The sequence below is a fragment of the Erythranthe guttata genome, chromosome 2 (assembly GCF_056151865.1).
Source record: "Erythranthe guttata isolate IM_541 chromosome 2, IM_541, whole genome shotgun sequence".
In the NCBI taxonomy this organism is placed as follows: domain Eukaryota; kingdom Viridiplantae; phylum Streptophyta; class Magnoliopsida; order Lamiales; family Phrymaceae; genus Erythranthe; species Erythranthe guttata.
Window position 1 is genome coordinate 4,768,492 of NC_142534.1, and position 26,615 is coordinate 4,795,106.

The window sequence follows — 26,615 nt, forward strand, 5'->3', positions numbered from 1 at the left end:
ACAAATAGAATTCTAATTTGACGTATATCAATTTCAACCTACGTAGAGATGAAACGACTTGAAAAAAACGTGGAATTATGCTCGGTTTGACAGTTTATAGAATTTTTGTTTGTATGTAAAAATAAATAGACGGATCATATGTAATGTATGAGGGTTTGATGTTGGCAGGTGGGAAGAGGGGGTTGCCCAAGTGGTACCGATCCGAATGACCACTCGTGTTGGATGCGACCCGAAGACATAGATTACGAGAGACCTGTGACGGAATGTCACAGGTGCTCTGATCTAGCTGTGGAGATGGCTGCAACTCTAGCATCACCTTTGATTGTGTTCAAGGACAGTATTCTATATTCGCATCAGCTGATCCGTGGTGCAGAGACGCTCTTTCAGTTTGCGAGGGAGCAACGCGGCCTTTACAACATTGAGAATCAGGCAGCCAATTTTTATAAATCGACGAGCTATTGGGATCAGTTCGTGTGGCGTGCCACGTGGCTTTACTACGCCACGGGGAACATCTCGTACCTCGAGCTAGCGACCGCCCCGGCTCTCGCCACACGTGTCGGGGCCCTTGAGAGGAGCCACAGAGTTTTTAGTTGGGATAACAAGCTCCTAGGAGCCCAAGTAAGTTATTTATTTATTTAATTAATTTATTTTTCGCTTAGTAGTTAATAATAAACACTAATCCAATTTTGTTTTTTTTTTTTTTGATTTTATATGTAGGTGCTTTTGACTCGTGTACGGATATTTCTGAGCCCAGGATATCCGTACGAGCAGATTCTAAACGAATTCCACAAGCAGACGGAGTTGAGCATGTGCTCATTCTACCGAACTACACCTCGTTCAACCGAACACGAGGTACATGTGTGAATAGTATTATTATTCTTTTTTGGATTAAGTGCATTTTGCCCCCTACACTTTAGCCTATTTTCACTTTGCACCCTATACTTTGGTATGTTTTGAACTTTGCCCCTATACATTGGTCTATTTTGCACTTTGCCCCCTATACTTTGGTTTGTTTTGCACTTTGTCCCCCTACACTTTGGCCTATTTTCACTGTGCCCCCTATACTTTGGTCTGTTTTGCACTTTGCCCCCTATATTTGGTATGTTTTGCACTTTGACCCCTATACTTTGGTATGATTTGCACTTTGCCCCCTATACTTTGACCTATTTTGCACTTTCACCCCTATACTTTGGTATGTTTTGCACTTTTCCCCCTATACTTTGACCTTTTTTGCACGTTGCCCCCTATACTTTGACATGTTTTCACTTTACCCCCTATACATAGGTCTGTTTTGTACTTTGCCGCCCAAAAAAAAATTTGCACTATGATGCATAGCTTACTAATTCGTTGCATGGTGACTTAAAAGTCAATATTTGGCTAAAATCTTGCCTGAGGCCCTGAGTTGCCCACGTGAGATACCCACGTGTGAGAATGGAGGGTTAATTCCGCCAATTCATAAAGTTTTTAAAAGAAAGAAAAAGGAAAAATGAAAAAAAAGGAAAACGAGAAAAGAAATGGCTGTCATCGTCTTCTTCAATTCTTCCTCTTGGCAGTCGAACAGGGGAGGGGAGGCTTTCTCCGGCGAGTATGAGACAAATGAGAATCTTATACCCAATTCACCCGTGGCCCATTCATTCACCGCCCAATCCAAACCCGGTTCAAGAGAATCTTATACATTAATGTGTTATTAGTAGAGATTTTTAATATTAATGATAATTAATATGACAATTAATTATTTATTAAACATTATTTATATAACTATTATAATAATTTTACACTTTCATTTCAAATAGGGTAAATAGCACTTAACCCCGTGTAGTTTGGACATTTTGCACATGACCCTATTATGGTATGAAATTAGACATATAACATCGTTGTGGTTTAGACATTTTGCACATGACCCCCTTATGGTATGAAATTAGGCACATAACCCCCTTGTGGTTTTGACATTTTGCACATGACCCCCTTATGGTATCAAATTAGGCACATAACCCCCTTGTGGTTTAGACATTTTGCATATAACCCCCTTATGGTATGAAATTAAGCACATAACTCCCTTGTGGTTTTGACATTTTGCACATGACCCCCTTATGGTATGAAATTAGACACATAACCCCCTTGAACAGAAAACTGGAAAAGACTAAATTAGCCCTAAAGTTTAGCCAAAATGCAATCATACCAACTGTTCGTTGGTTACTCTATCAAGTTAAAATTTATTGTTTTAATTTAAAAATAACTATTCTATAAAATGAAAAGCTTAATGTACTTTTTTGTAAAGTGAGAAATATAATATATTATTGTGTATTTTTAATTTTACAACACAAAAGGTATATAATACTAGTTATCGTACGATTGAAAATTTATTCAGTTTTAGAAACCAATTTGAAAATCTCATATGCTACAAATCAAATATAAAAGGATTAAACTCGATAAAATTATGAACTATCAATTTATTTGTTCAATTATAATTCGGTAAATAATTCTACATATTTCAAAGCTTTAATATTATTATTAATTATGATTATTATTTACTATTTTCTATATAATATATTATATTATAGGTGTTACCGAATTTTAATTTTTTGAAAGCAAAATCTTTATTCTTTAGGGGTAATTTAGTCTTTTCCATTTTTCTATTCAAGTAGATTATGTGCCTAATTTCATACCATAAGGGAGTCATGCAAAATTTCAAAACCATAAGGGGTTATGTGCCTAATTTCATACTATAAGGAGGGCATGTGCAAAATGTCCAAACCACAAGGGGGTTATGTACCTAATTTCATACCATAAGGGGGTCATGTGCAAAAGCGGATCTGGGTTGGGTCCGGGGCAAAATGGACACGTGGTCGTGTCTACTACCATCTCCATTTCGTTTTTATTTTATTTTTTATTTTTTATTTTTTATATGTATTTTTTCCCTTTTCAGTTAATATTAATCACTACAATATTAATCAACTAAAGAGCAAGATTGTAAAAAGCGGTAATCGGGTCCAAGTCGGTCAGGCACCGACTCACGATTAATCGGTGCGGCGGTAATTAATCGGTGATAAATCGGAAATAAATCGATTTTTAAAATTTATTATAATATATTTCTAAATATTATTTATAATACTCCAAATATATATAAAAAGATGTTTATAACATAGTTATATCTCCATCATGTATATATCCTAATAACATAATAAAAGTTTATTAATCATAAGATCATAATACATAAATATTCTTATAAAATATAAATAAATAAAACAATTTTTTTGAATTTACATTTATTCTTGAACATTTCTGGCATACATCATTAGTTCTGTAACAATAACAATTAACATAAACAAAATAAGGCATAAACTCATATTTTCTTTTATTAAAATCCAACTTTTATTTTGAATTATAAAAAGAAAAAAAAAAACCGATTTTTAACCGATTTTTGACCGATTTTTGCCACCGAGTTTGACCCGCCTTAAAGGTTTGACCGCCTCAGACCGCCTAAAACCGCCTCACAGGCAAAAAACCGATTTTTCAAACCTTTACACTAAAATCGTAAAGGTTTTGGACCGCCTCCGCCTCGGAGACCGATTAATCGGCCGCCTCGGCCGATTTTTAGAACACTGCTAAAGAGTAGCGATTAAGGAATCGGCAACTAAAATCATAGTTGAATAATAAAATTGACCACCAAAAGTAACAAAAACAACCGTAATGTCATCAATGAATCTCAATACAATTCCACAAAAGAATCCAATCAATAACCAACCGCAGAAAATGACAAAAACACCTACAGAAATAGAGAAAACCAACTATTTAAAAAAAAATTACAAAAATTGTAACTGCTTAGTACTAATTTGATAATGAATTGCTTCTAATTTGATAATGAATTGATTATGGCAGAATAAAAGATACACAATCACTATGCTCCCAAGTCCAACTGCATATGACAAAATAAGGAATCAATTAACAAAAATTCAAAGATGAATTAAAAAAGTGTAGTTGATTAACCTTTATGGATTACTAAAACTTAGTTGATTAATTTTAATGGACTACTGAAACGTAGTTGATTATGGATCCAACTCAGTTCCACCCCCAAGCTCCATCACCAACTTCCACCGACTTCCTCCGCACACGCTCTCCTCTGCGCAATTGTCCTTTCGCCAATGAATCTAAGAGGTTTTCTAATCTAAACGAATCGCATTACAAAAATTAATTGTTTTTTTTAAACCGTAAAATGTACCTCTATATTGGAAATGTGTTGATCTATTTCGATAATTGTTGCTTTCAAACCGAAATTATCAGAAAAACTTCACTTGTATAGTAGTCGATTTTTTCAAGTTTTCAGTTGAGAGGATTTTAAATAATTATCAGAAGGCTTACAGAATTATGTTTGAAAAATGTCCACAGAATTACATAGGTGCCTCCATATATAACCCCATAAATTATTCTAGATATACAATAATGCATAACGAAATTTAAATAATTAAATTCATTTCATTAAACAAGATTTACAACTATTTTAAAAACTCAATCATAATTTGGACTATAACAAATACAAGTAATTAATACTTTCACAATTTATTTCTCAACACCGATTTATGTATTGTATTGTTCAGCAATACTTTACAGTTTACAAACACCACCAACTTTTGCTTCTCAGCTATATTCATTTTTTCTATATAATTAATAAATAAAGCATCTATACATGCCTATTAATTACTTTTGAAGGTATATATATATACAATCATATCATGCTTCATCTTATTTTATTAAACTATTAATTATATATATGTGGGAAAAAAACACATTTTTCATCCCTTAAGTTTACCTCGATTTTGTTATTGGTCCTCCTTATTTACAAAAAAATAGATTTAGTCCCTCATGTTTCAAAAATTCAACGTTTTTAGTCATTTCCGTCAATTTTCCGTTACTACTAACGGAATCAATCGTGTGCCCATCTTAACTGAAGGACAAATAGGAAATTGACGGAAATGATCAAAATGGTTAAATTACTGAAACACGAGGGACTAAATGTGTTTTTTTGTAAACATGAGGACCAAATGTGAAACCGTACAAACTTGAGGGATGAAAACTATAAAATTCCCAATATATTAGAGATCAAAGCTGTGGCTGTTGAAATGGAAAATGGCCTGATTGCCCCTTCGACTGAGATTCTGTGTTCGACACTCTTTAGCAACACTTTTCTGAAGAGTTGAAGGCCCACAAACTATTACACCTATGTCAACCATTCCCCATTTTTCTGCACTTGATTCAAATATTTCTGTACCAAAAAATTCACAATTAATTAAATTAAAATCGGGAAAATTATAATTTTCATCCCTTAAGTTTGCATTGATTTCACATTTTGGTCCTCCATGTTCACAAAAAATACATCTGGTCCCTCATGTTTCAATAATTTAACATTTTAGGTCATTTCCGTCAATTTACCCTTATTTTGTCCGTTAATGCAATGGCGGACACTTCTTGATTCCGTTAGTACTAACAGAAAATTGACGGCAAGGACTAAAAGTTTTGAATATTTGAAACATGAGGGACCAAATGTAGTTTTGTGAACACGAGGGACTAAATGTGAAATCAATGCAAAGTTAAGGGATGAAAACTGTTTTTTTCCAATTAAAATCACTAAATCATTCACTACTCATCCCAAAATAAAAAAAAAAAAGACAAATTCGTTATAAAACGTACCTTTGAACTCCGGCCTCTGACCATAACGAACGGTGCTTAAGTATTGTTCCTTGCCGTAATTCTTGTCGATTTTCGGCTCATTTTCTTGCGGATTTCCGTTCGTTAACTTCTCGTCAAATTCGTCACGAACCGAATTTTTAATTTCCCAAAAATGCCATAATCCAATCACCGCACCTCCGAAGAGAATAACACTCGCTACCATGCACACAATAAACAGAAGCCCCTTGTACCACCAATAATCCACGTTGTAAGGATTTATGTAATGAATATCGAGCAAAGCCACGGTTATTACCAAACCAAGTGTCGATGCAATAACATATAATCCAGACCATACTATGTTTCCAGTCCCAACCAATACAGATATCCCGCATTTCTTCGAGGCTCGAAAAACGGCAGAATTAACGGGCTCGATCAATTTTCCTTCTTCCTGCATTTGGAAACAGATTAAAATAATTAACATAGAAACATAGAAAAGAAAAATAGAGTGGAATCCGTTTATTGTACATACCAATGAAGGCTCCGATTCTCGAGTGACGTAAGTTTTGATTTCGAGGTTGAGTGAATCGGAGAAAGATGGAAAGTTCGAATCGATGCCAACTGTACTAAGAAGTGGAAGCTCGATCGATGTTTTAACCGCCCATATTATGAGTACGTTTTTAGGCAGACAAGGTTTCCCATCTTTGATTCGGTGAAGAATGTCACTTAGTATAGCAAGAAACGGCGAAATTCCGATTCCGCCCGCTATCAATATGAGGTTTTCGTACCTAAATTACGAGTACGGAATAACTAATATGTTAACTTTCTAATTAATATCAAACCAGAGGAAAAAAAATCAGAGTATATATACGTACGTCAAGTGGTAAGGCGATTCATGACCGTAAGGCCCTTCGACAGAAGCCGTAATTTCGGGATAAGGTTGTTGTCCTTTCTCAGACATAATCGAGATACTTTTCTCGAGTTTCTCGGTCCAGTCACCGAGAACCTTTATAAGGATAGCAACATGGTGTTTACCATCAAGAGGACTTGAAGATACACTAAATGGATGCCATTGAAGCCAAGATAATTCTCGAACTCGAAGAAAAATCCATCCAAGTGCATTATAGTGCAAATCTGCAAAAAAAAAAAAAAAATCGAAAAATTATGGTGGCGAAAAAATTGTCTCGTAATTGATAAAAAGATCATTTTTTTTTTTTTACTTGCGGGTTTGGAAAGAACTAGTTCAAGAGTGCCACACGGGAAGGATCTTGCGGAAAGGACGTTGACCGTCCTTTTTGACTGACAGAATCTAAGAAAACGATCGAGCATGAAAAGGAATATTCCTCCGGCAGCGAAACAGAAGAGGAAATCGCCGACATGCAAAGCCAAGCAGACAACGAAGACTATGTATAATTGGTGTGTGTAGAAAAATAACTCGAAATTAATCCTCCTCACACCGGGTAGTGATGTCACCCACATAAGTATACCGGCCACTAGGGCGATGACACCTGGCAGATTCGCAACGCCTATATTATCCCACTCTAGTAGCTGCACCAAACATAAAAAGTTAGCATTTTCATCATCTTGAAAATAATTTAATAAAATATTTTGAAAATTAGGGGCACCTCGTGAATTAGGCGCCCGTCGATTGTCCAACCAATCACGTAGAAGAGGCCGTGTAGTGTGAATAGCAACATTGTGAGGTGTCCTAGCCAAACGTGATATCTTACGGCATGTTCGAAGGGTATATCTATAAGACGAAGAAGAATCGAGCCTCGTGCGACGGGCAAAAACAAAAAGCCTAAGCAAAATAGTCCGATCAAACCCATACGAAGGGCGGTGAGTTCCAGCATATAAACACTGAAAAATAATCCGAGTTACAACAATTAACCATCGGTTAGATTTAAAAAAAAAAAATCGATCCGACCCGCGTAAACGAAATATTTACGGAACGTTCGTAAAAATATAAGTACCTCTTCTCTTTAGAAGGAAGATGTAACAATGACACGAATTGACTGTTCTTGACAATTTCGACCGAAACAGCCCAAGCGACGTACGCCGTGAAAAGGAATATTCCGATCATCTCGGCGGCCGAGACCACCCCAAATGGTCCGTCGACGAAAACCGGAAACGTCCACAGCCGGAACCGTGGCGGCTGCCGCCTCGAAATCTCATTCCTGTACGGACACACAAACAAATATCAAAGTTAATTATCACAAGTGAGAGCATATAATATAAAAACTTGAATTAATTACATATATACCCCTCAATTGTTTCTTCCCCAACAAGAACAATATACACAGTGGCAAGAAACGCAAGAACGAGGATTGGGGCACTAAAAAGCATAAATATACTCCCTGCAACCAAAAACAAAGTTAAAAAAATTAGTGACAAAAATTCAAACCCCAGAATTCAGTGACGAAAAAGAAAAAGGATTTGTCGCAAAAATTAGTCACCTGTGTAACCGAACAGAGTTCCGTCGGAAACAAGAAGCCATTTGTTGTACAAACCGCTGACGAAATCAGATGGGAAGAGAAAAATGAAAGAAGCCCATGCAACGAAAATTACCCACATTGCCACTCTGAGAATCCATTTTGCTGACGTCAGCAAAATGGGTTTCTTCTTGGAGTAGCCGCCGCCATAGCCACTGGTATCTTGTTTTCTTGAGAGAAGAGGTACTTGGCTTGATTTTTCATCCATTATTATATTAGATTAAATTTAAAAATGCAGAAATATAAGGAAGCAAAAAGGGCTTTTATATATATATATACAGATTTAGGAAAAATCAAATCAATCACCATTGATCATGTATATATGAATATATCCAGAAAATTGCAGAAACCATAGCCACACAAAACTATAGACCACTCAATTTTTACATCATTTATTTATATTGTATTATTTTTGGTGTGATAGAGATAGTGATAATAATTCAGAAATTAGTTAGCTGTTTCTGTTGATATTTTGGGTTGTGAGAATAAATATTTTTGATAGCAAATTGCCCATCACCTCCGTAAATTTTTTATTTTCCGAGTTTACCCTCTCAAAATTTTTAAAAGTGAACATTCTCTTCAAAATATTATTTTTGCTGCACGCTGCCCTGATAGTAAAATTCCGATGGATTATTCATTGAAATTAAGTATTTTTTGCACATTATCCATTTAAAATATAATTTTTGTTACATAATTTCCTCCGAAAATTAGCTTATAGGGCAACATGCTAATAAAAGATATTTGAAAAGGGAGTATCCATTTTGAGTTTTTAGGGGTGGAAATGTGAAAATAGAAAATTTATGGGGAGTGAAATGCATTTTATCCTACTTTTAAAATGTGTACTCTGATGAGAGTGAGAGTGAAGTCAGATGTTGGGAACTGAAGTTTGTTGGGATCAGCTACTACAGAATAATAATTGAATTCGGTGCGTAATTGTTAAATTTTTTTATAGGATAAATTACAACCATCCGTTAAGTATGGTAAAATTACGAATACCCCACTCTTATTTGGGTAATTACAATTATCTTTTCAACTATAAATCTTCTTATACATTCACCCTTGCGGTTTCAAATTTAGTAGAATCTTCGAGATTATATCGAATAATCTCAATTTTGTACCCGTTTTATTCCATTCGAGCTCCGCATTTTGAAGCTAGATGATTACAAGATGTGTTTTTTGACTTGTATATACCAAATTGTGGTGCATCATAAACTGTATTTTTGCACTAAACGAGTTCAAACTAGAGACCATTCCACGGAATCTAGATGATTATGTTGAATTTGGCATCATAAGGGAGGAGATGTAAGAAGATTCATAGATAAGGGGTAGATGTAATGATCGAAACAGAAAAGATTTTTTCATAATTTGACCATACCTCAAGGGTGGTTGTAATTTACCCTTTTTTATATGCATGGTTTCTTTATTTTTATTTTTTATTTTTCTTGAGGCGAAATGCATAGTTAAAGATATATAAAGTTATAGATCTACTCAACTTATACAATTTTATTAATTCAGGAAAATATTTAATAATCTATAAATTAATAATTATCGGTTTATAAAATTTGAATATTGGACGGTGAAGAAACTACAATCGCAAAACTTAATTCTATGTTGAGTTAGAATAATAAAACTTGATATTGCGATGCACGGGGTGACATTCCAAAAGTGAAGAAAATAATAATTTAAGCACATGAAATTAAAAATGGACATGTTCAAAGAAAATATTAAGTGAAAAGTCATCTGAAAATAAGGCGAAAAATAGGAGATTAAATAAGAATAAAAAGGAAATAGATGTATTATTTTGGGTTGTTGCACACGTATTAAGAAAATTATTAAATATGTGTTGATTTTAGAGAAAAGCATATAATTCGACTAAAGTACCCCTATCATTAATCTTAGTTTCATTAATTTCCTCTTTACTAATTAAAATTAATAAGAGCAGAATTGACAAAACAATAATTAATGCATCATTGAAAGTCTAAAGCGACAGATAATATGGAACAAGAAAAACTCCCAAAGTGACACTTAATTTGGAACGGAGATAATATAAAGATATAATGATACATACTTTGCACTCTTGAAAACGAATGCCCTTATGCTATGTTCCTTCCTTAAATAGAATAGCCATTCTTTTTAAGTTGTCCTCAAGAAACGAACCTCTATCATTAAAGGAATGTAGTAAAGGGACCGATTTATCAACTAATTGATTAGTTAGGTGTATCGTTTACATCAACAAGGCCAAACTTAAATAATTGTGTGTGATATTACTATAGTTTTCACTTCAATTTTAATTTGCAATTTTTCCTTTGTTGTATACGCGCCTAGGCATTTTCGTCTCACCCTTGTGAACTCGTCTATTTCTTATTATTGCGATTCACAACTTCTCGTTGGTCATTAATTACTACGTAAAATAGAATGTATGAACTTTCGGAACATGATTAATTGTTGTATGAAAATAAATTAAGAGAATTCAAAGAACTACTTGAAAACTTAAAAGTTGTGTACTGATGAGGGTTTCACATTTTTTTTGTGCCGGTTAATTTGGACCAATTTAAATTTAGTTATATATTAGATCAAGTTGTGCTTGAATATTATCTTGATTAAACTCGGGTCTGGACTAGATATGACTATGGATCGGACTTGAACCAGGATCAGAACCGCCCATGGTCAATGGGCTGATTAATCGGGTCAATGTGTCACAAGTCACAACATGGAATCAATACAAATACATAAAAAAAAATTGTTTTTGGAAAAACATAATTGTAACTCGTATGAATCTAAAAGTGGTAATTTTTTGATGTAATGATTATTGAATAATCAAGCTTCAATAAGAGGGCAAAGAAAGCTAACGCTTTTGATATTGACTTTCTAAAATAAATTTAGGACAATTGGTAAAGTATTGTCAACAACAAATGCTATATCACTTGACTTTCTAACTTAAGGGCTGGAAAATAAATTTAGACAATTAGTAAAGTATTTTGGGTGAATGGAAAATTAATACATGTAATAAACCACAATATTCAAATTAATATGGAAAATACAAAAATAAAAATAAAAATCGAATATATAGACACATGGACATCCATTAACCGAAAATTGTGTTTGAATCTTACGAATGTATAATACATTTTCAACTAATAGGTTTCCTAAAAGCATACTTTAATCACCATATTCGAGTCTTATAAGAAAATTGGAAATATTTTTTTGTCATTGTAATTTGAGATTCGTAGTGTTGTGCTATCTCGAGTCTGAAAGAGTAGATGATTGGTACTAACAATGAGCACTAATTCAGGACATTTTTTTTTATCGAGTTTTTGTCTCGACTGAAAATTTATGTTATATTTTTATAGCCATTTCGAAATACATCACGCATTTTTTTTATAACAAGCTCTCTCGCGTTCCCTAGTTATAATGTCATAGTAGTTTGTACTATCGACGTTTGTATCGCACCTATTACTTTCCATTATTTCGGAAGATAAATATGTACCACAAAAAAAAAAAAGAAAAAAAAACAAGATAAATAAACGAAATAGACCCTTGTGGTTTGTAGATCTAGCAAATGCATGGTGGTGACAAAAAAATAAAAATGAGTAATTAATTGAAATAGACCATTGTAGTTTGTAGATGTTTGTACCACATGAATTGTCAAGTGTTCATTCATTGAAATTATTAAGCCCAAATTATCAAAAAAAAAAAAAAAAAAAGAATGAAAAAAGAAAAAAAGATTATGAAGCCCAAAAAAAAAGGACAATTAGGCATGATGTTTACTTTTTTTTTTCCCCCTGTGTAGTGTAGGAACCGTACACTCTCGTATAATAACTTTCGAATCATACGAAAAATGTGTGACAAGCACATGCTCCATCTAGCAACCGTTGACAAATAAATTCGAACTTAGATCAATTGACACATGCTTACTTGTGTGGCAGTGAGTCGTCCATTGGATAAAGGAATATCACTCGTTCCTTAGCCAAACCTAGTACACTTGTTTCTAATTGTTGGTTGGTAGTCAATTAATATTTCTTCTCAACTGTTATGTCTTTTTCCTAATTAATAGGGGAATATTTACTTGTCTTTTGTGTTGTATAATTTTGTGTCTAATTTATTTGTGTTTTGAGGGGAACATTTCATATTATATCAATTTCGTCAATTTAATTTGTGTTAAGTAAGTTGTGTCGTGTAAATAGATTTTGACAATGATAATCTCAAACATTACAAAACACAAAATTTGTGAATGTTTTATTGGTTTTCAATGCGACCTGAATCAGTGTAATATAATTTTGTATGAGCAAGTTATGATTATTTTATTTAATTTTACTGTTTTAGACAATAAGAGTAATTCAACGCATTTTTTTTTTATTTTTACTTTTTTATCATGATCCAAAAAACAACCTTAGAAATTACAAAAGATATAAGCTATGAAATTTAGTTGATCTTTCCTTTACAATAGTAGTTTGTCTTTAATTCCACTTTGCATCCTTGAAAGTAGTTTTTTGACATTTTGACACTAAAACACAATAAATCATTTACAATACACCTCATGTAGATTTTATTAACCTATGAGGATAGTTTGTTCTTAGTAATAATTTTTTTCATGAAAAAAAAAAAATCACACCAATGGCTTGAAAATTAGTTTTTTTAAAAACAAAAAAAACATTTCCAAATATTTTCTGGTTAAATTATCCGAGAGGTATGTCTTTTACTAGAACCCGTAAAACGAAATTAATGAAATCAATCATGGTAAAAGAAAATCTTTCAGCCATTTTCCTTTATTAAAATAATTTCACAAAATAATTTCTTTATTATAAAAGATATACCGATTTTTTTTTTTTTTTGGAAAATAGCAAACTTATAATTCCATTAATGAAAAAAATCAGAAAATACAATGCTAGATATGAAATCTGGGAGAACAATTTTGCGATTTCGTGGGCAACACGGTTACCTTCCCTTTTCACATGGCAAACTTTGAAGTCTTCAAATACGGTTGAGAGTCTTTTGATATCGTCGATGAGTTGACCAAAACTGAAAAAAAGATCCTCCTTCACCTTGGATATCTGCGACCATGGTACTGGAATCGCTTTCTAAAACAACTCGATGCATATCATGATCGCGAGGGAACTCCATGGCTCTGAGTGCTGCCATTACCTCCGCTTTAGTTGCGTCTAGACGTTGATTGCAGCAAGAAGAGAACCAAGCAACGCATTTACCATCGAAAGATTTTGCTATCCACCTAAACCGCAACTATTTTCATCTGAACCAAGGGAAGCATCGAAATTTATTTTTAACACATCCCTAGGTGGCGCCTCCCAATGAGTTAACATTCTTCCAACTGCTCGAAACGAATGTGGACTAAGAACAACTGAGAACGCTCCTCGCAATTCCATGATGAACTTCTTGGCGAAAACAATGACATCCATAGTTGAATAATGTACTTCCTCGAAACAACACGTATTTCTCTTATTCCAAATGGCCCAACACAATACAACACAATATTCAACTTGTGCACTATCCTGCCTTTTCATGCGCATGAACCAATCGAGAAAATTTCGCTATCTCGGCCAAAGTGTCGACCATAGCACTCCACTTAGCGCCTACACTTGTCTAGCGAAAGAGCACATTGATAGGCAATGGAGAACATCTTCGTCGTCATCAGTGCATACTTTCCATGTGCATACCTCAAGCACCCTTCGATGTACCAATTAATTGAGTGAGTAATTCTTTTATTAAAAAAAAATCACAAATATATATATATATATATATATATATATATATATATATATATATATATATATATATATATATATATATATATATATATATATATATATATATATATGCCATTAAAATTTGAAAAGATGAATTTGCCTCATTAACTATTAAAATTTGGGTATTTTGAAAAATTCCGATTTTTTTTTTTTTGTCATACCCAACTAGGGGTGGAAATCGGACGGAATGGATCGGAAATGCCTTTTTCGGAAAATTTTCAATTTTTTTCGGAAGTTAAAAATTGGTTCCAATTTCCATTCCAAAAAAATCGGAATTTCAAAATCTCTTCCAGTTTCGGAATACCTCGGAATCGGCGGAATTTCGGAATTTTCGGAAATTGCATTAATTCTTAATTTCTTGTTCCAAAATCTGAAATAATGGTAATTTTTTAGTATTTTTGTTTAATATTTTTGTAATTTTCCGGCAAAAGGCAAGAATCCAAAGCAAATGTCAATAAGATGAAATGTAAACACTTGTAAAAACAACATAATCGGTTTATCAAAGCAACCATAATTCTTGCAAATTTTCAAAAAAAGAAAAGTAAACATAGTTTTTGCAAAACATGAGTAGAAAAACAATTAAAAAATAATATATATATATATATATATATATATATATATATATATATATATATATATATATATATATATATATATATATATATATATATATATATATATATATATATATATGTATTATATTTCGGAAATACAATGGGATCGGAAATCGGAATTTCCAATAATTTTATATGTAATTCCAATTCCGTTCCAAAAATAATCGGAAAAATCGGAAATCGGAATATCGGAAATCGGAATGAAAAAAAGTGTTCCAAATTCGGATATTTTCGGATCGGAATTGGCGGAATTCGGAAATTCCGTTCCAATTTCCACCCCTATACCCAACCCAAATCCCCATTCATATAACCCGCGAATAACACATTAATTAGGATTGAAAAATTAGGGTTCTTCTCTCCCTAAATGACAAATTGTTCGAATTGAAATCATACATTACTTGTGTCCTATTTTGTGCTCCTTCTCTCATGACTTTTGAACCCTTGAGACGGGAACACCGTGATAACTTTCTAATCAAAGAAAAAACTAAAGATCCTCACAATTTTCGAACAAAAAATCCTGATTTTGTGTTCCGAAAGGTGAAATATGAGTAGAGTATTTGACGGTTATTGTGCAAAATAGAATGATATTAGGGTTTGGATTTGGTGGGAAGGGTGAAATGATGGCAAAACCCGTTGATTCGATGGAATTTTGTCAGTTCCGGTAGAACATACGCCAAAAGTTTGACTTTGGGGCAAAATGCAACATTAAACATATTTTGCAAGGGGACGTCTATTTTTTTAATTTTTAGGGGGCAAGTGCGAATGGTTTAAATTTTTAAGGGGCGAAGTGCAATTTGCCCACAATCTTTATATATAAAAGAAAGGTTTTCCCCGAAACCCTAAATGTAAACCTAGGGGTATTTTTGAAATTTTAATTTTTAGCCGTTTTTTTTCCCTTTTTCTTTTTTTTTTTCGTCCCACTCTGTATAGAAAACTGCCCACGTATCTCTAACTGCAAAACTTGTGTAGAAACTTCTCCCTCCACTTCTCCACTTACCCTTATTAGCTTCTTTGTTGTATAAATATATTAGCTTCTTTTTTCTGCAACAATGGAGCAAATCGAAAATCAGAAGCAATCTCATGGTAAGTATTTCTCCTAATATACCAAATTCAATATTTGTGTTTCTTCATTGCTTTGCAGATACCTGATGGAGCATTAGTTGGCAAAAAGTAGAATCCACAGCTCGATTATTTTTGGGGATTTTTATATGTTTGGAGAAGGAATTGAATTTTCTAATTCTCTGGTCTCTTAATTTCCCTCATTATCGATCTCTGCACTTTCCACTCCCTTATTTTCATTTTTTTCCGCCTACAAAAAGTACAGAATTGAAGATGATTTTAAATACGATCTTTGTTGCTATTCTGGACGAATTCTGAATTTGGTTTCAGAATTTCAAAGAGAGATTTGGTTTTCAAAGAGAATTTGGGGTCACCAGATTTGGTCTTCTTCAACTACATTACACTGTTTTCTTTCCACCAACCCAAGTAAGACCCTATTTGTTTTTTCCTTTCTTCATTGTTTTTACAAATGGGTTGTGTCTAACTTTTAAGTTTGCATGTTTAATGGTTGTAAGTTTCGCAAATTTGCTATGTTAGATAAATGGATCTGTGCAGACATGCTTTAATTTCTGGCCACCATTATCAGTTTCTGAATGTTTCCACAGCTCTTCTTTCCAATTTTTGTTTCCACCCGTCAAACAATCGCAACATAGCATCAATACATAGGAACATAATCCACCATCATCTCCATTCATATTATGGATTTTGCCGTCAAAGACCAATCTCTGCTTTTGGTAATTGTTTGTTTGAGAATTCTGTATTACTTTTCGTATATTATGGATGTAATTTTATATGATTGATTCTTTGTAGTAGCCGTGCACAAAATTGTTTTAGTTTTTGTAGATCTACTTCTAAATTTTATCTTTGGTAACGATTTATGCGTGTAAATTGACAAATTCCACCCAACTTGGTTGGTCGAGTGGTTGGTTTTGCATTCAAGCTGCGGCTCATGAAATTCTTTGTTGCTGTATTTACTTGCATCTTTGCTTTAGCCTTTAGGTATGTTGCTGTTAAAGCTTCAATAGTTCATCTTGCTGTAAGTGAAAATGGAAATAAGAGATGACTAATGGAGGCCATTAGATGGTACAATGCTTTATAATTGAACCGCAATGAAATTCTGGGGACCAATTTTCTTGACGTTATATCTTAATGTAATTAAAGTTGTTCTAAATTTTGCTATATTGTTTGCGTTATTCCGTTCTTTTTCGTAAAAATCAATTGATGGATCTGTGATAGTATGAAAAAATAATTTTTCTTTCTTTTCCGGAAAAGTATTTCTGTGAGCATTTTTGGCGAAAAGCTACTTTGCTCTTTTCTGAAAAATTCTTTAGCATAGACCTGATTTTATGCTATTCTTTTACCAGAAAAATATCGCTGCTCCTCGAAATTTTGTTTGGTTGTTTGCGTTATTTTGTTCTTTTCCGAAAAATTGTTTGTGGGTCATTGGGATAATGCGAAAATATATGTCTGCTCTGCGAAATTTTGTTCTTTTGTTTGTGTTAACAAAATTGCACCTTTATTTTGTAAATCCGTCTCTTGCGCTTCACTCAAGACAATATTGTTAGCAAAGAAGAATTCTACGTTTTCCCTCATACAACAGGCAAAACAAAAATGCGGATAACTCTGTTTTAATGTTCTTAAACAGCCGTGACATTTGTTAGCATTATATTCGGCGCTTTATGTGGCCTGTTTTACAGAGCTTTTACTGAATTTTCTACTATCATTGGAATTACCTCGGCTAGCTTTTTAATTTGTTTTTCCATGCATATTTTTCCTGTTGCGTGAGGCTATTTGTGTTTGATAAGTTGGAGATGACTGCAATATTGAAGATCAAGGAGACAAGTAATCCTCCTATTTGCTTGAGCGGAGGTCAGCATCATGACATTCTTATATATGTAATTTCAATAGTTAGTAATGATGTCTTATGAGATTGAAGATCAAGACTCATTATTCTTCCACTTGATTATCCTTATATTTTCTTCACGTGTAGGGAGGGAAAAAAAAAACATGAAGGTCTAACTTGGGGAATTGACAGCAAAGGGGTTTTGAGGTGTTGAATAGCTCTTCAGGTAATACTACTCTTTTAGTACATTGGAATAGCTAACATAATTCATTTAGGAAAAGAAAGGAAGAAGTTGATGTTACATGAAAGAGTTTGTGTTCCTATTCTTTCGTACTGCACTTGCCACTTATTTCCTATTGTACTAGGATTGAAATTATCTATGCAAATTTCAGAGTGAATATCCGCACATCTTTGAAATGTTTTCCCTAATGTAACTTTTCTAGCTGCAAGTATTTTGTTAACATGATGCAGGTTTATCTTTATTTATAAAAGAAAGGTTTGCCCCGAAACTCTAATGCTATAATTAATTGTCTGTTTTATTCGCTGCTTTCAACTCAACGATAAGAATAAATAAATAAATAAAAAAAGAATAAACCGCACACATTTGATAAACTGATCACGATCTACTCTCAAGTTTCAACTTCTGATAAAAATGATAACACCAACACGTTTCTGTCTCATTTTCTCCCACAACTCTGCAACAATTCGTAATCAGTCTTGCGAAATAAATTGGTGGCATAAAAAAATCTCTGCTAGACCGCAAGGCTGGGACGCGCCGCCGCTGACAAGAAGGTATTTGCTTCTTTTTCTTTTCCCTGATTCAGTCCTTTTTCTATAACATTCTTTTGTGTGTTGAATTTCTCATTTGGGGTTGTGTTTGATTCTTTCTGATTATCTCTCTTCCATCCTCACTCTCATTTGGGGCTGTGTTCATTCCTTTTTCAGAGGAGTTCATTGTGACGGTGACGAAGAACAAGAATCGAAGAAGCTAAATAATGACGATGATGTTTGTAATAATGATGATAAATAACAGCTCCAAGTAATCTGGCTGGCTTAGATCTGTTTAGCTATGGAACCAACCCCTAATCTGCGGAAAGAGGTAATTTAATTTCACAGATTATCATTTCATTTTTTTGTTTTGGTGTTTAGCGATTCCCAAGGAAAAATTGTTGTGACAGAGGTGGAGATAAATCGTAGTGGTGAGTGGTGACGCATTTCATCTGTTTAAGAATGAGAAGTGTACTACTGCCATTTCATCTGTTTTGTTTTCCAATATACAATCTCAAAATGTATTAGCCGAATATTATGTCTTGATGCTCTGGATTTTATTCATTTTCGTTCATATCTAATTTCTCGATGTTATACGTGATGATGGAATACCATTAGTTTAACCACTATATATATTATCAGACAAGAATAATTAATCACATAATACGATTAATGTGACCAGGACAAGCTTCTGGATGGGAGTACTAAGTAGCCCGGTTTGTTTGAGAGCTACTAGCATGACATGTATCCTTCTTTTCTTTTTTGAGATATTGTTTTGGATATAAGGAATTTTGTAAACTGGGATGGCGAATGTCAGCAAAATGTTATTAATATATCCTTAGCCTTCCGACATTAATCTTATTTTGATTTGGTTTCTTAACAGATTGTGAATTGATTTTCATGAATGATTGATTATTTGATCAAACAAACTGCCCTAATCACTATAAATTGATTTCTTTTACTTATTTATTTTGTTTTTTAACATTTGACGGTTATTCTATATGCAACATGTTTATCCCAGTTTTCTGCTTTTACTTTATTATTGAGATGAAGTGCAATACCATTACTGCTTCTAATCTTACTCAATGTTCTTGGATGAAAATTTTAACTCACTATTCTCATTGTAATAATTTATGTATTAACTCTAATTTTATTAATCCACCACAATGAAAGCAAGATGCAAATTGTTACTAATTTTGTACAAGTTAACTTTTAATGTTTTGCCCGGTTATTTTTTTTTTTTGGTTTATTGAATGCTTTAATTTTTATACAACAATTTATTAGAACAATTATTATTTCAACGTTTGTTATGCTACACCGTGCAACGCACGGGCGCGATTACTAGTTATATTAAATTTTAAATCTCTTCCGATTTGATATTATTCCCCCAAAATTAAATGAAAAAGGTTTCCCCAAAATATTTCCCGCAAAATAAAATTTCCAAAATTAAATGGAAAAAGAAAACCAAAATCATTCCAAACAATGACTCAGAAAATGGCCAAAGAATTGCAGGCATGGGCTTTGTATCAATACTAATATCAGCTGTTTAAAATACAAAAAAAAGGGTCTTTGCCTTTGTATTATTTAAAGATTCCATTTCAAGAAAGCAAATGAGATTCATTCTTGTTTATTTGATCCATCATCAAAAACTTTGTCCAGTGGGTTTTGACCAAAGCTCTGCCAATTTTACCAAGAACCCATTTTTAATGGCAACTAGGTATATTCAAATTTATTTATTTATTTAATTTTTATTTTTGAATTATTAAAGTATTTCTTGTTAATTAATGCTGGATGTCATCGATCTTGTGGGTTTATTGTTTAATTGTTCTTGTAGGGCCATATTAAATTACTACAGCAGAAGAGTGATACAAGGTGGAAGGTATCTTTATTATGTGTTATCTGCTAATTGTTTTTTGTTTTTAAAGTTGGGGGCAGTTATATATAGAGATAGAAAAATAATCATACTTTTTATTCTGTGTGTATAAAAATATTTGTTTGTAATAAATTGAAGACTGAGTCAATTTGGATTTGTTCATCCCCATACTCTGTCTGGTTAGGCATTGCATTTGTGGTCAACGATCATAAGAATGGAAACTGTCCAAATCTTGCATTACATTATTTTTTCAAGAAACTTCGGTTCGTTCGCCGTTTTTTAACTTTTAAGAATGTCTAAATGGAATACGAAAAGTGTCTTGAAAATGAGTTCAAGATTTGTGGTGTGTGTGCTTCTTGTTTCCGTTCGGATTCTTGATGTATCCGCTCTCACCGATAGTGGCGATCGTAAGTTTTTTTTTTATTACGTGATTTTACGTTTTGCATTTGGTGTTCTTGATTAGTTGAAGCAAACCTAGACAAGCATAGTTCTTCAATTTTAAGAGGTTTGGTATTTAGTTTGTTTGATCTTCGTACTATGTTCGATGAATTCGATTAATCGGCAACGTTGCAACGTGAGCCCAAAAACTTGTACCCGCAATGATTCAAAATGTCGATTAAATTGCATTTTAGAGAAACAATTTCCATATCGATCTCCATCAATTAGCTGTATGTTCTTATATAATCATTATATATGGTAAGAAATATTGTTATCTAAAAAAACGAGAGTGCATAACGATATTGGTTTCAGACAGTAATACTAATATCATTAAAGGCAGTTTAGAATCATGTTAGAGAAACAGGGTTGAAATAAAGACAGTTAACATTGATTCCAACAGAATCGAAGAAAGAAGTAGGTTTCTGAGGAACGAAAAGAGCATATTCTATCTCGAGACTTGCTTAACTCGTTTCGTAACACTTCAAGTTTACACCACTAGAACATCGAAACAAACTGAAAAAAATCGACACCAGGGTTACTCCCTCTTATTACATATAATTTTGTCGTGGTTCTTGACCATTTCTCGAACGGGATTTAATCATGTTAGAATATTAAATTTCTTAGTCGAACAAATGTAGAATCCACACCATGTTCATCTTTCTTGCAGTTGCTGCTCTAAACGCCATAAGATCCAGCTGGACAAACCTCCCACCGAACTGGATCGGCCCCGATCCTTGTGGCAACAATTGGGATGGCATCAGTTGCACCGCCACACGTGTCACCTCCTTGTGAGTCGCCATTTTTTTTTTTTTTTTTTTGAAATATATATTTTTTAATGTGATTGCTTCTTCGATTGCAGGATGTTGGCAGGAATGGATGTGCAAGGTAGCCAGTTCAGCGACATTTCATCGTTGACCGGATTAACCTTTTTGTACGTCCTCTTGACCGGAATAACACGGTTTCATAATCAAATTGCACTATATTAAGTTGTGTCGAACTTACGGCTCTTTTACGATGCAGGGATCTATCCAATAACATTGGTCTTAAAGGCATTCTTCCCCCTTCTATTGGAAACCTTAAAAACCTCTCGACTCTGTAAGCAAAAAAAAAAAAGAAAAAACAACAAATTTTCTTTTTCTTCTTAAGCATGTAATTTATTAATCAAAACCAACGTTAAATTTACTTCGTCTCGATGTAGGATATTGGTGGGTTGCAGTTTTTTCGGTCCAATTCCCGATTCGATAGGATCCCTACAGCAGCTTATATATATGTAAGAATCTTGATTGCCAAAACACTCCTTTAACTACGATAGATTTTAGTGATCATTTAAAAACGAGGATGAATATTATTAAATTTGTCATTTTTTTGTAGATCTTTGAATTCTAACGGCTTCAGTGGTCCGATTCCACCTTCGATCGGCAATTTATCGAAGCTATCTTGGCTTGATCTGAGTGTAAATAGGCTTAATGGCAGTATTCCTGTTTCGAGTGATACTGCACCTGGTTTAGATAAGCTGCTTAGTGCTAGACACTTGTAAGCCTTCTCTTTTAAACCCGAAAAAATATTTCGATTATCGGTTTTTTTTTTAAGTTTAATGTAAATTATTTATATATTTCTCGTAAATTTTGTAGCCATTTATCCAATAACCAGCTTTCTGGACCGATCCCTGATCAACTATTCAGCTCAAATATGAAAATGATACACGCGTGAGTTTGTATCTATCTGCCTATACACTATTTCACTTTTGATCTTTGATTGAATTTTTATCTTTTATTTTTTTTTGGTTCGTTAGGATATTCGACAACAATAAACTCACGGGAAATTTACCGACTTCTCTAGGAAATGTTCAGACATTGGAAGTCATGTGAGTACATATAATGCACGTTTCCGATTTTCGTACAATACTTGTTTACCCTGAATTTTCATCTCTAACAATGTTGAATATCTCGTCTTGGAAAAAAAAAAAAAAAAACAGACGGTTTGACGGGAATTCTCTTAACGGACCTATTCCACCGACTCTCCGTAACCTTACAAGTCTAAACGAGCTGTAAGAAGCAGCAGACGAATATTACGATTTTCATTACAGCAGTGTGTAACTAACTGCATTCCTTAAATTCGTAAAGTTGTGTGTTACGACGGTGGTTATTCCATTTGCAGGTACTTGTCCAATAATAATTTCAATGGGAATATTCCCAACCTTACGGGCTTGAACTTACTATATTACGTGTAAGTTCGCTGCATTTTTCGCGCAATCTATTCGTCTGAAAATGGAATTTCACAAGCATCTTGTCGAAAGATATTGATGTTTTTTCAGTCTCGTCGTTGACATTTAATAATTTGCAGGGACATGAGCAATAATAGTTTCAACGCATCGGGGGTTCCTCGTTGGTTTACTAACCTCCAGTCTTTGACAACATTGTATCTCTCTCTCTCTCTCTCTCTCTCTCTCTCTCTCTCTCTCTCTCTCTCTCTCTCTCTCTCTCTCTCTCTCTCTCTCTCTCTCTCTCTCTCACACACACACACACACACTTACGTGTAAACTGCAGAATGATGGAAAACACAAACTTGCAAGGACAAATTCCGGTTGACATCTTCCGACTTCCTCAGCTGGAGACAGTGTAAGCACATATCTATAAAATCATATTTCACCGTTTTCTTTTATTCGATTTATGCTAAAAAAATCTATAACTTCATATTAATCAGTGTGCTCAGCCGCAATAATTTGACCGGATCCTTAGACATCGGCAATAGCTACCGGACCAACTTAAATGTCGACTTGCAGAATAATTCAATCACCGACTTTCAGCAAAAAAACGATTACCGCTTGGACCTAACGTAAACCCCATATTTAATTCTAATTATTCTCGCAATTTTATATATTTTTCATCCCATTGCTAATAAATGTTCGTACCGGTACGGTTTCTTGATGGAATTTTCAGACTTGCTGGTAATCCAGTTTGCAATACTAACGGAGCGACGGCAAAATACTGTTCCATCAAAAAACGCGGCAATAATATTTCACCGACGAATAAATGCGGGACGAAATCGTGCAAATCAACCGACGTGTTGAGCCCTAATTGTCAATGCCTACATCCATACACCGGAACACTGCATTTCTTTTCTTTCTCGTTCACCGATTTACAGAATTCGACGTATTACGACAGTCTTCGTGGGACCCTCATGTCTAGTTTTCTCTCCAGAGGGCTTCCGGTTGATTCGGTCATCCTTAATAATCCGACGATGGACGTTAGTTCTTACCTACAAATCCCGTTGCAAATATTTCCTTCGGGCCAAGATTCTTTCAACCGAAGTTCCATTTCAACGATCGGTTTTCTACTCAACCGTCAGCCTTTCGAGATCAAATATTTCGGACCGTTCTTCTTCATTCACGAACAGTATTGTTGTTTTGAAGGTAACAACAATTAGGATCAAAAAATTCGTTACATATTGCCTTAATAATAAAGGGTTATTCATTTTGGTAACTATCGCCTTAATAATAAAGGGTTATTCATTTTGGTAACTATCGCCTTTTAGGATCGAAAAATTCGTTACATGTTGGAGTTATTATTGGTGTAGCGATTGGTGGTTCGCTTCTCGTGCTCATGATTGTGTTGGCGGGAATTTACGCTCTTCGTCAGAGGAAAAAAGCGAGAAAAGCTATCGAAAAGAGCAATCCTTTTGGTAATTAAATCAGTTCTTGTCTTGCACTAGACCAAAATAAATATAGTATTCATACATACATATACATATAAAATAATGATAAATTCAAATAAATGCAGCTTCTTGGAATGCTGAAAAAGAAAGTGCAGAGGTGCCTCAGCTTCAAGGAGCGAAATGTTTCTCGTTCGATGATCTGAAAAAAATTACCAATAATTTCTCGGAATCAAATTGTATTGGTTTTGGTGGATATGGGAAGGTAATTAAGCCATAGCGCTTGTATTTATTTCTATTTTTTCGGCGAACTAATTATAAAATATACCGACAGGTTTACAAGGGAATCGTTGGTTCAGCACAAGTAGTTGCGATAAAGAGAGCTCAACAAGGGTCGATGCAGGGGGCCCACGAGTTCAAAACGGAGATCGAGCTTTTGTCGAGGATTCATCACAAGAATGTGGTCAGCCTCGTTGGATTCTGTTACGAGCAAGGCGAGCAAATGCTTGTCTATGAGTATATATCTAATGGTACTCTCAGAGATTGTCTCTCAGGTAACTAACCCCGAAATTCTCGCTATATTTCTCTCTCTCTATATATATATTGATTCACTAGTTTTAATTATACCGTTTCGACTTCAAACGTGGTTTTGACCATTTTCGAGGCTGAATTTGGCAAAACTCAAAACACGGAATTTGCAGTTCATAGAGTTAGATTTCTAATCCGATTTGAATCATCAAGATTGGATGTCGGGTGAGAAAGATATGCATGAACCAATGAACACTACTCACAACTCTGTTGTTTTGAGTTATCTAAAATTCAAAATGTAACTCATTCATGCACAACTTTGTCACCCGATATCCAATCTCGCTTATTTGAGTTGAATTAGAAAACCAACTCAAAGGACTACGGTTTCCGTGTTTTGAATTTTGCCAAAAACAGACTAGAAAAGGGGCAAAATCACATTCAAAGTCAAAATGGTATTAGTAAAATTGAAACGACATGTAACATTTTAGTTATCTCATTAATGTTTATATACACGCGCAGGAAAATCGGGATTCTGGTTGGATTGGAGTAAAAGACTGAAAGTAGCACTAGATGCTGCAAAAGGACTATCGTATTTGCACGAACTAGCGGACCCACCAATCATACACAGAGACGTCAAATCGACGAACATTTTATTGGACGCTAATTTAAACGCCAAAGTCGCTGACTTTGGTTTGTCGAAGCTCTTGGGTGATTCCGGAAAGGGCTACGTCAGCACGCAAGTCAAAGGGACATTGGTTAGTCAATAAATTTCGAAAATCAACCATTTCTTTTTTAAAGAAAATTACATTTTCTTTATCGATTTTGTTCATTTGTTTATATTTTTTGCGGGTTTAATTCAGGGGTACTTGGATCCGGAATACTACATGACGCAACAATTAACCGAGAAAAGCGACGTATACAGCTTCGGAGTCGTAATACTGGAGCTGATAACCGCTCGAGTCCCAATACAGCAAGGCAAGCACATCGTAAGATTAGTGCAGGACGCAATAAAAGACCCGAACTACCCTCAACCGTTCGATCAGATAATCGACCCCACCCTCGAATCAGGATCGAAGATCAACGGTGTGAGGAAGTTTGCTGACCTGGCACTGAGCTGCGTCAGAGAAACCGCCACGGACCGACCCTCAATGGGCGAGGTTGTGAGAGAGATCGAGAAACTCATGGAGTTGGCGAAAAATTCTTATGACAAGAAAACGGAGAAGGGGTTTTCTTCGTCTAGCTTCGATGAACGAATCGAAGAGAGTCCTCTTCATTCTTCAACCACTGAGAGTTTCGATGTGAGCTATGGTTCTTTTCCTTTTAATGGAGGGCGACATTGATTAAATTGTTGAAAATATTGAATTAGAGTTATATATATATATATAACTTAGATGATAGTTTCTATGATTGTTTTGTGATTTGGTATATTTGTAGTCAAATTCCATGAGTCTTAGTGAGGTGTGTGTATTTGTTAATTATATATAGGCCAAACAATGTAAACTCGTTTCGGTTTCGGTTTCGGTTTCGGTTTTGGTTTCGTCTGTTGTATAGTTACAAGTTAGTTGCTCCTACTCGACAGTTATTTGGCACCGTTAAGTATATTAGTCTACAAAATGTCGTCTTTCCTTCATAAGCATCTTCTTTTTCCATTGTTTCTTCGAAAACGAATAAGAAGCATCAACAATCTTGCATGCTTTTATCTCTGGTTCATCCGTCTCTACAACTACATAATGTAAAGCATATTTCAATCCATTGTTTCAACACCATCGAACCACACTAGCAATACTCTTGTTTAATACGACATATACTACAATAGCCAGAAAAAACACAAAATAGTCTACAGATCGAGTAATAAGATAAGCCTCTTTCACACATTCTATATCAACCACATCAAACAACATACATCAAATCATTGTTAGGAACCAA

General features: G+C 34.2%; 2 protein-coding genes and 1 long non-coding RNA gene across 7 annotated transcripts; 2 read left to right on the forward strand and 1 right to left on the reverse strand.

The window, feature by feature from the left end:
* Window positions 1–4,453: 4,453 nt before the first annotated feature.
* LOC105962617 (ferric reduction oxidase 7, chloroplastic) lies at window positions 4,454–8,676 on the reverse strand. Of its 2 annotated transcripts, XR_016034539.1 has the most exons (10): window positions 8,118–8,612; window positions 7,925–8,018; window positions 7,635–7,838; window positions 7,287–7,521; window positions 6,882–7,209; window positions 6,537–6,795; window positions 6,194–6,449; window positions 5,686–6,112; window positions 5,029–5,260; window positions 4,454–4,857 (listed from the first exon to the last, which is right to left on the reverse strand). XR_016034539.1 is itself a non-coding variant. In XM_012986933.2 (9 exons), exons 1-9 carry the CDS (start codon window positions 8,359–8,361, stop codon window positions 5,091–5,093), a joined length of 2,217 nt encoding a protein of 738 aa, XP_012842387.2. In that variant the 5' UTR covers window positions 8,362–8,676; the 3' UTR covers window positions 4,454–5,090. The 2 variants fall into 2 exon arrangements, 1 of the variants encoding a protein (XP_012842387.2); XM_012986933.2 differs by having other exon boundaries at window positions 4,454–5,260; window positions 8,118–8,676.
* An 8,317-nt stretch (window positions 8,677–16,993) lies between these two features.
* On the forward strand, window positions 16,994–19,079 carry LOC105962618 (uncharacterized). Its single transcript, XR_001173233.2, has 5 exons — window positions 16,994–17,457; window positions 17,579–17,657; window positions 18,147–18,223; window positions 18,377–18,530; window positions 18,882–19,079. It is a non-coding gene; the product is annotated as an uncharacterized LOC105962618 (long non-coding RNA).
* A 503-nt stretch (window positions 19,080–19,582) lies between these two features.
* LOC105962619 (leucine-rich repeat receptor protein kinase HPCA1) lies at window positions 19,583–26,303 on the forward strand. 4 transcript variants are annotated; one of them, XM_088825814.1, is made up of 20 exons: window positions 19,583–19,916; window positions 20,034–20,078; window positions 21,178–21,298; window positions 21,370–21,441; window positions 21,531–21,605; window positions 21,709–21,780; window positions 21,882–22,043; window positions 22,142–22,216; window positions 22,303–22,374; window positions 22,486–22,557; window positions 22,668–22,736; window positions 22,854–22,928; window positions 23,057–23,128; window positions 23,214–23,345; window positions 23,450–23,922; window positions 24,045–24,191; window positions 24,290–24,426; window positions 24,496–24,715; window positions 25,209–25,444; window positions 25,550–26,303. In XM_088825814.1, the coding sequence occupies exons 4-20, from the start codon at window positions 21,371–21,373 to the stop codon at window positions 26,027–26,029; spliced, it is 2,640 nt and encodes an 879-aa protein (XP_088681940.1). In that variant the 5' UTR covers window positions 19,583–19,916; window positions 20,034–20,078; window positions 21,178–21,298; window position 21,370; the 3' UTR covers window positions 26,030–26,303. The 4 variants fall into 4 exon arrangements, with proteins under 4 accessions (XP_088681940.1, XP_088681931.1, XP_088681949.1 ...); XM_088825805.1 differs by having other exon boundaries at window positions 19,759–19,916; window positions 20,034–20,071; XM_088825823.1 differs by lacking the exon at window positions 19,583–19,916 and having other exon boundaries at window positions 19,948–20,078.
* Window positions 26,304–26,615: the final 312 nt, after the last annotated feature.

Bases quoted from the DNA above. Each gene is read 5' to 3' on its own strand.
- LOC105962619 (XM_088825805.1), top strand. From the start codon at position 19,810: ATGAGATTCATTCTTGTTTATTTGATCCATCATCAAAAACTTTGTCCA. The intron at 22,217-22,302 runs GTGAGTTTGTAT...TTGGTTCGTTAG, and splicing joins AATATGAAAATGATACACGC to GATATTCGACAACAATAAAC. The intron at 23,346-23,449 runs GTAAACCCCATA...TGGAATTTTCAG, and splicing joins GATTACCGCTTGGACCTAAC to ACTTGCTGGTAATCCAGTTT.
- LOC105962617 (XM_012986933.2), bottom strand. From the start codon at position 8,361: ATGGATGAAAAATCAAGCCAAGTACCTCTTCTCTCAAGAAAACAAGAT. The intron at 6,796-6,881 runs GTAAAAAAAAAA...TTTTTTTTGCAG, and splicing joins AGTTCTTTCCAAACCCGCAA to ATTTGCACTATAATGCACTT. The intron at 6,450-6,536 runs GTACGTATATAT...CTCGTAATTTAG, and splicing joins GAATCGCCTTACCACTTGAC to GTACGAAAACCTCATATTGA.